Here is a 12,724-nt window from a genome sequence, read left to right as displayed (position 1 = left end):
GTGCAGGTGAAGAAAAATGCATTTAAAAATACCTAGCAAATGAAAGCAAAAGGATATTTTTGCTTCTTGACTCCAAGTTACAGATTAGCAGAATTTATGCTATAATAGCGTTGTTTCAACAGAAATTAGCAATGGAGACTTTAATTTCCAGAACATATGATGCCCAAATCTTAAGGCAAGACTGGAGGATGAGTAGAAACAGACAATTAGATCTACTTGGGCTTGCTCCGATGATCCTAATTTAGGCCTCATCAGTCTTAACCATCACTCTACCTGGAGCTGACATCACATAGAGTGAAAAAAACTGCCTTCGAACAGAGAGGATTTCATAAGTACAGACTGAGATAGGTGGGAATGAGAATGCATTAATAATAATAATATAATATAATAAAGTTTTATTTATATACCGTCCTTCTATGCAATCAGGGTGGTGTACAGCATCATAAAACATGAAATAACAATTACAATAAAAGCAAATACATACAACCATTAAAACATTAAAACATTCTAGCCAGCCTGCCACTGCTGACATGGGGGGGGGGACTAGTTGGGGCCTGTATCAGGGAATGCTGATTTAAACAGGAATGTCTTCAGCCCCTTTTTGAACTGGGCCAGGGAGGTGGCCAAGCGGAGCTCAATGGGCAGAGAATTCCAGAGGGTCGGGGCCGAGATGGTGAAAGCTCTCCTAGACGTGGAGGCTAACCTGGCCCCTGGAACCCTCAATAACTGCTGCCCAGATGTTCTGAGAGTGCGGGGCGGATTGTATGGGGAGAGGCGGTCCTCATTTAGGGCTTTATAGGTAATAACCAACACCTTGTATTGCGCCCGGAAGCGAACAGGCAGCCAGTGCAAATCTTTAAGCACTGGTGTTATATGGCTAGTTCTGGGTATGCCAGTAACCAGCCTGGCTGCCATGTTCTGCACTAGTTGTAGCTTCCGGGTGTGGTACAAGGGTTGCCCCATGTAGAGCGCATTGCAGAAATCCAAACGAGAGGTTACCAGAGCATGTACTACCGTTTCAAGGTCCCTCCGGTCCAGGTAGGGACGCAGCTGGTGAATCAGCCGAAGCTGATAACAGGTGCTCTTGATCGTCGCATCCACCTGAGATGTAAGGTGAAGCGACGAATCAAGGAGCACACCCAGGCTGCGTACCGAGTCCTTCACAGGAAGCGTGATCCCGTTCAGGACAGGTGGAACCACCACCATCCCTGGGCCAGGGGAACCTATCACGAGCACCTCCGTTTTCTCTGGATTCAGACTGAGTCGGTTTTCTCTCATCCAGCCAATTACCGACTCCAGACAGGCCACGAGAGGAGAGATGCCATCCCCAGTCACTGCATCAGTCGGAGACATAGAGAAGATTATTTGGGTGTCATCAGCGTACTGATAACCCCGCGCCCCATGTCTCCGGATGATCTCTCCCAGAGGTTTCATGTAAATGTTGAATAGCATGGGAGACAGAATGGTTCCTTGAGGGAACCCAGATGTAAGGGCCCTCTTATCGGAGCACACGTCTCCCAGCTGCACCATCTGGAGCCTCCCAGAGAGGTAGGATCGGAACCACTGGAGCGCAGTGCCCCCGATTCCCACCTCTACCAGGCGCTCCAGAAGGATACCATGGTCTATGGTATCGAAAGCCGCTGAGATGTCCAAGAGCACCAACAGGGACACGCTTCCCCTGTCGATGCCCAGACAGAGATCATCGACCAAGGCGACCATGGCCGTCTCAACCCCGTAACCTGCCCGAAAGCCAGTTTGAAATGGGTCCAGATAATCCGTTTCATCCAAGATCGATTGAAGCTGGATTGCAACCGCCCTCTCGATCACCTTCCCCAAAAATGGCAGTAGCGAAACTGGCCGATAATTATTATGCATCAGGGGGTCGAGGGAGGGCTTTTTAAGCAACGGTTTTACTATGGCCAATTTTAAGCTGGATGGAAACTCCCTCAGAAATGTATTTATGATCCGGTGTAACAATGAAGTTACCACCGGTCCCCCCTGAGCCGCTAGCCATGAGGGACAGGGATCGAGAGAGCAGGTTGTCTTCCGAACGCTTCTAAGGACGCTTCTTAAGCCAATGGCAAGAAATTTGTGACACTTTTGATGTTGCTGGAGTACAATTTCTATCACTCCTCATCATTGCCATAGCTGGAGAATTGGGGCAGATGAGATCTGGAGGACCACAGGTTCAAACCTGCAGTAAGAGGTAAAATATTTTCCTCCTCTCAAACATTACTTATTTTACCCACCTCAATCATTTAAAGCCCATAAAAAGCTGAGAGATTGGGGAAGAAGAAACGGATAATCAGACAGACAGGCATGGATAGGAGGTAACTAGTCACTAAACTAACTAGTAAAGTACTTTTGAGACCCAAAAAAGTAGTTACTTTTCCTCAAAAGGTATAAGAACTAACAACGATGTCTTATTGAACTATAACTGTAACTGATTGCTATTTAAAAGCAACTTCCAAAACTCAACTTAGAAGCTGTGAGCAAGAAATCCAATCTTCCTAACCTAAGATCTATACTTTAGCAACAATTAATCTTAAAATTACCTTAAATAAAGAATTATACAATGAAAATTGTAAAACTGAGGGTGGGGAGAGAAATTACAGCAGAAAGCAAAAGCATGACTATAAAAATGTAGGGTACTTTTAAGTGATGGGGATATTGAAATTTATTTGTACTTGAAGCATTTCCTAAAACTGTGGCTTCCAACAACTGAAACCTTACCTGTATTATATGATTATTCACTATGTGGCATAATTGTCTTCATTCTATTAAGCAATACAGCTTTACAGTTACGTCACTATTTCAACTATTTGTAAAAAAAGAGAGGAAAAAATAACCCTACCAGAGTGCTCAAGTGTTTTTGCAAATGACCCTAAGTTAATTAGAAAAGTCTGCACCCCGGTCAGCTCCCTTCTCACATGTCAGCTCTCATTAAATCAAAAAATTCTCATTTCAAAGTTAACCAACACCATGGTTAACAAAACTGTTAAACTAGGATCAAGTGGGCACATTCCTGGGTTTATATATGATGTCATGCTAAGCAGCCCACAGCTGAACTCGCAAAAAAGTATGAATGATTTTTCAATATAGAAAGTATCTGATCTAATGCTAATTCTCTCTCTATAGGCTAACTGTGTTGGGAACAGGTGGCCCTGCTTTCAATTATGGAGGGCTAACATGCCAGTGTGAGGCCTGGATTAGTTCACCTTCTCACAGGGAATTTGCCTCGGTTGGGAATGGATTTATTATGGCTTCACACATGGAATAGAGCTCATGTCAACTGAGGGCAGTGACACATCATATGATTCAAATTAACCTGCTGTGGACTGTTCCGCAGGGCTGAGATTGTGTATTAAAATGACGACATTTTAAAACAGCTTGAAAGAAACCAGGATTGTCAAAGCGCAATGGTTCCAATTTGTTCCAACTAATCTATCACCTGCTGGAGATATTATTGTAGTGGGTTTCTGGTAGCTGCTATTTTCCAGGTTCCTCCCAACCACTGACCTTGCTAATGGGTACAATTGTTACTGTTGGAGGTAAGCAGAGAACAAACCCAACAAAGTGCTTCTTTAATGTAGGGACAGCAGTATATTATTCATCACAAGATGCAAGTACCAAAAATGTTGAAGTTTATTCATAGACAAACAAAATGGCTACAACAGGATCTTTTGCAGAATGATTTTTAAAAAGGAGTTCACTGTATGTATTTGTTTAATTTGAGAAAATCACTCCAATAGCAAAAATTTAATAAGCTTAATAATGTCAGTACATAAGGATCTTTCCAAGAAGATGACATATATGATGGCTCTGGCAGGGGAAAAGCTAGCATTTTTCTTAGGCTTGTAATTAACAATTATTAGATATGTCAAATTTTATGAATCACTGACAGTTTTTGTAATATATTATTACAAAGGCTGTGATACGGTTTGTTGAAGAAAACCCAAATACTCCATGTTCTGGGTTTTTATCTTTGAAAACAGAAAGATATTCATTAGAAAAAAGAGTGAGGGAATAAAAAAAACCCCACAGTCTTCAAGATGGCCATCATCAATTAACTGACCAACCCAAATAAACACAGCTTTATAGGTTATATATTCATGGCTATTATGCTGCAAATAAAGACAATGATGTTGTATGATAAATTAATTTTAAAGGCTGTCAGCTTTTAAAACAATCCAAATTGTTGTGGACTTGAAGAGGCATTGTAATTTGGCTAGTGAAAGAAGCTTTCTTCATTTTGTAACATATAACTTCAGGAGCATTAGAACCGCTCTTCAGCGATGTGATTTCACAGCTGGGAAATGTGCATGTAATTGGACTTCCTGTGTGCGGAGATCTGATGGCTGGATTGTACACAACAAGCTGCAACTTTTCACTCCAACAGACGGTACAGAAATATGTGAACAGCCTAAGGCCCTTATCACACATGAGGGGTTTACAGTTCAGATCCGCAGTCACTCCTGTTCTAGCAATGCGAAAAGTGATATTTTTTCACACCAGATCTGGAGTCACTCCTGTCTAGCAATGCGAATTCATGTTAAAACGTGATGTTTTACCACACCTGGTTGCCTTTCCGTCGCACTTCCGAATCGAGAAGGAAGCGGAGTCAGTTTGATTCCAAGCAAGTCACGCAATGTGGATTCAAGCAAAGCGGAGTGAGTGCACATTGTATTACCACACCAGGACATACCATGCGGATTCAACTTGATTCGAATTGGGACTCTTGCGCATGCTCAGTGGGGTTCTGAACGCATTCTGAACCTTTGCACTTCCGGGGTGAAGAAGGGGAGCTACTTTCACGTGAATGCTAGCCTCATGTGAATGACTGCTTCACGTTTCTTCCTCCCTTCTATTTTCCCATCTCTGGCAGCCAAATTCAAAGGGGATCCTCCGTGTCAGAGCCCCCATCCATTTCAGCCTCATCTACATCTATTCTCCTGTCATTCTCCTCATCCATTTCAGCCACATCTATATCTATTCTCTGTGTCAGAGCCCCCATCCATTTATTATTATTGTTATTGTTATTCACTGCAAAATAATCAGTGTAGAGGCTGCAGGTTTACTTGGAAGTAAATCCTTTGGATCTGAAAAAGACCCATTTTGGAGGATTGCAGAAATGATCCAGTTTCCCTTATTCTCCATGCTCCCTAAAGTACCACCTCCCTGAATCCAATCCACGCTCCTTCCCTTTGTAACAGTTGCCTTCTCTTAGGTTGCATCTACACTGGGAAATAATCCAGTTTGACTCCACTTTAACTGTCCTGGATCAGTGCTATGGAATTCTGGGAACTGTAGTGTCCTGAGACATTGAGCCTTCTCTGTCAGAGAGCTCTGCTGCCTCAGCAAACTAATTTATTATTATTATTATTATTATTATTATTATTATTATTATTATTACTGTATTATTATTTTAAAAACATTTTTTGTTTTTTAAAATTATAATTATTATAATGATTCTCCATGCTCCCTAAAATACCACCTCCCTGAATCCAATCCACTCTCCTTCCCTTTGTAACAGTTGCCTCCGGTTTAACTCCACTTTCACTGTCCTGGCTCAGTGCTATGGAATTCTGAGAGTTGGAGTTTGTTGTGGAGTCCTTGGCTCAAGGCTATGCAATTCTGGGAGCTGGAGTTTGTTGCTCCCCCCAGCCTCCCATCTCTCCTCCCATTCTCCTGTTCATTCCCTCTATCCCTGTTATCTACCCTTCTGAGCAATGGAAGCAATTGGGGCAAAATTGCAGCACAGCATTATGGGAAATTTGCCTCTTTGGAGGTTTGGGGGGGTGTACCAGGAGGGAAGCAAAGTTGAATTCCACACCAGACCAATCCAGAGTGGAATCAAAGTGAGCTTGAATGAGAATTCTGTGAATTCACTTTTATACCGAATTCACCAAAATGAGGAGTAACTTTGGATTCACTGTGGAAGCGCCATGGAAGGAGCTCCCATAGAAATGAATCGCATGTGAAAACACATTCACATTATGACGTGAATCCGCATCGTTGGACCTGCAGTCACCCCGGATCTGAGCTGAAAAATCTCCAAAAAGCTCCGTGTGATATATTCCCAACTCAAACAGTTTGATCAATAATTTTGGAATCATTCTATGGTGGAACAGCTACCATGCCTCCATATATGGATCTCCGTCAAGCTTTCAACATTTACTGAATTTCATTACTAAGGTAAACTTAAGGAGATAAATTTTCAATTATTAGTATGCAATGCAGCATATAAAATAAATGCTATGCTAGTCTAGATTTTAAATAAAAGAAATCTAAATATTATTTCCTGAATATATATATATATATATATATATATATATATATATATATATATATATAGAAAAGCTGGTTCAAAAACACAGTATAGCTTGACATCTATTTATGCACTGACTTTGGGATAATTGGAATATATTTTTGTGCCATTTGTAGAGCTGAAAGAAATGTGCTATAAAACAAATTTAGTTCTGTTGTCTCCATAGCCATCAGTAACAAATGTATACACCTCAGAATATTTATAGTTGTAATATAATCTTTAATGATTGTTTAGCATGAGCCATCATCCCACATTTATGAAGTGGCACACATTTTAATCACTGACATTTGTTATCAGCATATTTATTTACTCTCTGTATGGAATGAGAACACACACACACATATATTGTTCTTCTATGTGTGAAAGAGGGGATGCTACTTGCTTGGTTTTGATCGGGGTCATTCAAAAGTTACTACAGTCAAATAGTTTTTGAAAAAGCCTGGATACAGCACTGATATGAAACCACCCTGAGTGGCCAATCTGAGAAGTGTTTTACTTAAAATAAGTGATGAGGCAAAAGAGTCATTAGGGGATTTTGAAAAACTTCATCACAATTTGAACCAAAGCTAGATTCACATCCACATTTAGCACTCCCTGCCAGGTTTCTTCCATTTCTCAATGAAAAACAAACCACTATATCCAGGTTTGGATGAGTGCTTTGAGCCAGTAGCCTCCGGTAATCTCCAGGAGCAGTGAATTTCCTGCTCTCCCTGTCATGGAAGGACTCTTGTTGACCTGGAGAACTGTGCAGACTACTGTGCAGCTTCTGATCAGCCTTAAGGGCAGCCTCCACATTACAACAGTTCCAATATGAAGTGGTATTTTATTTTATTTGCCCCATATGTTGACTGATGCCTATAACTAGGACTTCAAGCAGATCAAAAATACATAAAAATTCATACAGATAAAAGCAAGTGGGGAAAAACAGCTCAAACACTCCCTTTCCCTAGTGCCACAATGCCTAGATCACTGCAACCAAAGTTTATCCATTTCCTGCTGTTGTCTGAAGCTCTCTCATATATTTGAATTTGGAGGAATATTTTCCAGAATATATTTTTTTAAAAATCAATTGTTTTTAAGGCAGTCTCCAGGGAATTTGTCTACCAGAAATTATGAATATTCAATGGGTTCATGATTCTCACCTGTACATCAGTAAGGAATAATAAGCAAACCAATATTGCATGGCTAGATTTCCATCTTTTCTTCAAAAACTATCACTGCACAAGTATACAAGTATGTTGCTTCCTGGACTATACTTTCATTATATTCCTGTCAACCAGCATCTGTTCCATTTTCATGGCTTACTACTAACACTAGTTTTCTCCCAACACTAGGAAGAACCAGCTGTTTATCTGTAACAGAGATTCTTCAAATGGTCATCTGTGACTTCTTCCTGATAGTGAGAGTTCTGTCACAGTTAAACAAAATACCTTGAAATGTAGAGTATTCACCTTTTTTGCAAGTTTTTAAACTAGAGATCCAATGACCCCTGCCAGGGAAGATTTAGTTATGGTTTTTCTGCACTGGCAGAGTGTTTGGCAAGATGACCTTTGGGATTCCTTCCAACTCTACAATTCTATTATTTTATGATTCTGTGGCTTCAAATGATGTCTCTGGCTACAGACTGGACTAGTATTTGTTTAGTGTAATAAGAATTCCAGCAATGACTCTAACCTAGCACATCTCATAATTAAAATCATGAGATTATTATTATTATTAAATTATTAAATTATTAAATTATTATTATTATTATTATTATTATTATTAACCTTTATTTATAAAGCGCTGTAAATTTACACAGCACTGTACATACAATCTTTTTAATTGGACGGTTCCCTGCCCTCAGGCTTACAATCTAAAAAGACATGCCACAGAAGAAGGGAGTGGTGGTGGGGAAGGGGCCTGTCTAGTAAGATAATACATATAAAATACATATCAATACAGGAAATGATTCAATAAAACAGACAACAAAAGAACATCAAATAGCAAGTGACAATTATGCAATGCCTGGGAACGCTTCTCTGAACAAGATGGTCTTCAGCTTCGTTTTGAAGCTGGTTAAGGAAGTGATGGCTCTTGCTCGCGGGGGGAAGAAGGTTCCAGGCGTGAGGGGCAGCAAGTGAAAAGGGGCGAATCCGAGATGGGGCAGAGGAAATCCTGGGCTGGGACAGCAGACCTTGACTACCAGAATGGAGGGCCCTAGTGGGAAGGTGAGGGGAAATAAGGTCTGATAAGTAGGGAGGGGCCAGCCCATGGAGGGCTTTAAACGTTGACAGCAGGAGCTTATACTGAATGCGGAAAGGGAGTGGGAGCCAGTGAAGGGATGCCAGCACAGGAGAGATGTGGTCAGAGCGGTGGGTGGATGTGATAATGCATGCAGCTGAATGCTGGACAGAAATTAAAGGACGGAGGTGAGAGAGAGGAAGCCCAGCCAGGAGGACGTTACAGTAATCGAGTCGTGAGACCACTAGGGCATGAACCAGGATCTTGGCAGTAGAGGCGGAGAGATATGGTCGGATTTTGGCAATATTGTATAAAAAGAATCTACAAGCCTTGGCTGTGGTCTGGATCTGAGGGATACATGACAGAGAAGAATCAAAGATAAAACCAAGACTGCAGGCTTGCTGGACTGGTTGAATAGAAATGTTGTCCACAGAGACAGGAAAGGAGTGTTGAAGGGTGGGCTTAGGAGGAAAAACAATAAACTCTGTCTTGGACATGTTGAGCTTCAAACGCCAATGGCGCATCCACTGTGAGATAGCTGTGATGCATGATGAAACTTGCTGTTCAAGCCTTGGAGAAAGGTCGGGGGTGGAAAGATACAACTGAGTGTCATCGGCATACAGATGGTAGGAAAAACCAAAAGAGCTAATGAGTTTACCTAAGGACAGTGTGTAGAGGGAAAACAGAAGGGGACCCAGAACAGAGCCCTGGGGAACTCCAACAGATAAGGGAACAGGAGATGAAGTCTGACCTCCTGCAACCACTGCAAAAGATCTGCCAGACAAATAAGATCGAAACCAGTCGAGAACAGTCTGAGAACCCAAAGTCAGAAAGTATATCCACTAAAAGACAGTGATCAATGGTGTCAAAGGCAGCAGACAGATCAAGAAGGATGAGAACAGAGTAAAGGCCATTAGCCTTGGCCTGTAAAAGGTCATTGGAGACCTTAGTGAGAGCTATCTCTGTGGAATGCCTTGGGCGGAAACCAGACTGAAAGGGATCGAGGATGGAGTTGGCTTCAAGAAACTCAAGACAGCGAGAATAAACAACCCGTTCCAAAACCTTAGAAAGAAAGGGGAGAAGAGAAATTTTATGATAGCTAGACAGAGGGGAGGGGTCAAGAGAAGTTTTTTTGAGAATTGGGGAAATGAGAGCATGTTTGAAGTCCGACGGGAAGGAGCCAGTAGAAAGAGAGAGAGAGAGAGAGATTGAAGATATGGAGAAGCGATTATTCTTATCATATGTATTGTTCTAAGAGCCTGAACCTACTTTTGAATGTTATTTGTAATTAAAAATAATGCTCTTACCTGGCCCATTCAGGAAATCTTTAATCTGCAATGTGATGAGAGGAGGCGGGATGCCACTTTTAGCATCAATTTCTCCTGCCACGGTTTGTAACCATGTCTTGCAGTAGTCAAGAGTCTCTGGGAGAGTTTTTCCAGGATCTATTGGCAATAAGAACTCTGTCATGACATATTGCTAATACAATAACTAACAGTGTATTTACCCATGGAAGAGCTATATACATGATTATATATTAGGCATACATAGCTAATATTCACCTATGACCTCTTTTGTATAAACAAGAAATGCCAAGGTCCACATATATCTTATACAAATCCTGCATTTTAATAATTATACTGTACATATTTTGTCAAGACTACAAATTTTCAGCTACTACTGCCATCAAATTTTTAAACGCATTGTGTGTGGAACATGTCTTGAGTTGTACTTCTAAAACAAGTTTAGTATCTGCATTCCACCCCAATAGTAATGCATTTAAATTTTCCTTAGCCATTTAAAAAAATTATTTGCACAAAAGAAAGCCAACAAGAGAAGGAATTAACGATATCCAAGTCTCAAAAATCAGAAAACCACATGCTCAGAGATGCAATAGAGTGGTTCTACTTATGGGTTATTTGATACAGTTTGCAGTTTCACTGACACTGCAATCCCTTTTTACTGCTAAGCTTTTGAAGTTAACTTCAGTAGCTTTTCCTCCTGGCTCTCTTTAATGGGACCCTTTTGCTCAATCCTTAACATTCCCAATTGTGATTAAAAGTTCACATTCGGTACTTCTCAGTTCTGTGTCTTTCTTCATGTTCTGCATAATGTACATGATAAATCATCATTGTAAAACTTTTTTAAACCTTGGCAGTCCAGAATCTCTATAATAATAATTTGAACTGGCTTTTTTAAAAAGTGACTCCAGTGCTTCTGCCTTTTAAAAAAGCATTCTTGCAGAATTTCAGTTACAAAATTATTTCACACTGGCCTGATAAGCACATATTGTGTTAACCATCATGTTTCTTGTCTTCTCTTATACTGTGATGTTTACAGAAAATACCACTTGATAATGTTTAGAAAGTTTCACAGCGTTACCATGCACCTCTTAAGACTCTCAAGTTGCACCTCCTTTTCAAGAAGAGTAGTTTCATACCACCACTTAGAGTAAGCATATGGGAGTGTAGTGCAAACTGGGGCATATGAAATCTGTCTTGGAATGTATTTCTTAACATAATCACATGATTCAAACAAAACCTGGTATATGTGGGGCCATAAGCAATTTCAAAGAGAATGCAGAAACCAATTGGCTGTGACTTTAGCCATGCATGGGAAAAGATTAAAAGTAAGCAAATTCCTCTGAGGGCTTTTGAAACAATATATATCATGATTTGAGCAGTTTTCAGAAATTGGCTTTTTACAGTAAGACCTAACTCATACACTATATACGTTACCAATACAAAACAGCCCACTTCTTTTTTTTCTCCTTTACTTAGATTATTGCAGTTTCTATCCCCCCCTCCCAAAAAATATTGTACTATAGAGAAAAAACAAAGGTATTCTACATTCTTATGCTGTGATAGTGTGCCTTTTAGGGGCATACTATTGTTTTGTGTTGTATTGTCTATTGGAATATACACTGAATTAACTTTACATGGATAAGAGGTAAAAACTATTACCCCCCACCCCAGATCCCCAACAGAATCTGAAGAGAATAAGGCAAAGGAATTAAGCACACTTCACAGTCTTAATGGTTACCTCAGATGAACTGGTGAGAAGCCTGAATAAATCTATAATTACTAGCCACAATTCAGGAAGCTTTACTGAGCTGAAGGTTCCCAGATGTCAGGGCCTGGCCTTTCATCCCCAGAGCCTGGGAGAAGGGGATGAGTCCAATTGCACTGACGTGATAAGAAATAATAGTTTTGCTGTGTACTACTGATCCCACTGCTGCAGGTTGCCTCCAAGTAGCTGTTGCTGGCTCCTTGGGGATACAGCTGGCCATCTTCTATCCTCCCTCTCAACATTTCTCAAATGCTTATCAGCACCAGAGCTCGAAGGGAGGGTTGTGATCAGCACAGGGAAATACTGCAAATCAGTGCTTTAAAAGTCTTTTGAAAGAGCTGAGCACACTTTGAGTATAAGGCAGCTTTCTGTGTATCTACATGATTAAAACAAGATATATTGGTCTTATTTACCTTTCAAAATGTCTTACAGACTTTCAAAATATGTTTGACAAAGTTGCTGAGAGACTTAGGCCTTGTCTACATGGATAATTTACCCCAAATTCAACTCCAGCTCACTATGTCCTTTTTCACATGATGCAGGATCAATACCCTAAATTGGGTCCAAACTGCCTTCAACATGCCTGCACCCAGTTTGGGGCTCCCTCTTTCTAACCAACATTTAAATAACTCAGTGACAACAGACAGACATCTTCCCACGTGGTCTCTGCAAGGTGCCAGTGCCGCCATTGTGGGCATGAGTCACTCTGAGGTCAGAATGAAGGGCTCAGCATCAATAACATGGCTGGGTGCTGTGTTACAACCAATAAACAAGAATCCTGTGGGAAGGCACTGCCCAAAATTTGCTGAGAGAGATGAAAATCAGCAGCAAAAGACAGCAAGTAAGGGGTGAATTTGGGGGGAATTCAGGCCCAGAATACTCTCGGCGAAACCCAGAATATTCTGGCCAGTACAAGCAAGCCCTCTGAAACATTTAGCAGCAATAAAGTAAGAAAAAAATATAGAAAGCAGAGAGGTGGAATAAACTGAGAGTATAGGGAAGTAAATATCCCTACTTGTTGGCAAAAAGAGAAAAACAGAATTTTTCTCCTGTTATATTTCAGCCCACCACCAGATCATAAATAGGTTACAAAGGTTTCTTTAA

At 40.7% G+C, this 12,724-nt stretch overlaps 1 protein-coding gene across 4 annotated transcripts in view; it reads right to left on the bottom strand.

The window, feature by feature from the left end:
* Positions 1 to 12,724, bottom strand: part of VPS13B (vacuolar protein sorting 13 homolog B) — a 485,868-nt gene that overhangs the window by 136,453 nt on the left and 336,691 nt on the right. For all 4 annotated transcript variants that reach the window (XM_042465699.1, XM_042465697.1, XM_042465696.1 and 1 more), the window contains one exon: positions 9,859 to 9,996. In XM_042465699.1, coding sequence (XP_042321633.1) covers positions 9,859 to 9,996 — 138 coding nt within the window. The remainder of the gene's footprint in view (positions 1 to 9,858; positions 9,997 to 12,724) is intronic.

The sequence above is a fragment of the Sceloporus undulatus genome, chromosome 4 (genome assembly GCF_019175285.1).
Source record: "Sceloporus undulatus isolate JIND9_A2432 ecotype Alabama chromosome 4, SceUnd_v1.1, whole genome shotgun sequence".
Taxonomy (NCBI): domain Eukaryota; kingdom Metazoa; phylum Chordata; class Lepidosauria; order Squamata; family Phrynosomatidae; genus Sceloporus; species Sceloporus undulatus.
This window is presented reverse-complemented; position numbering and strand designations above follow the sequence as displayed.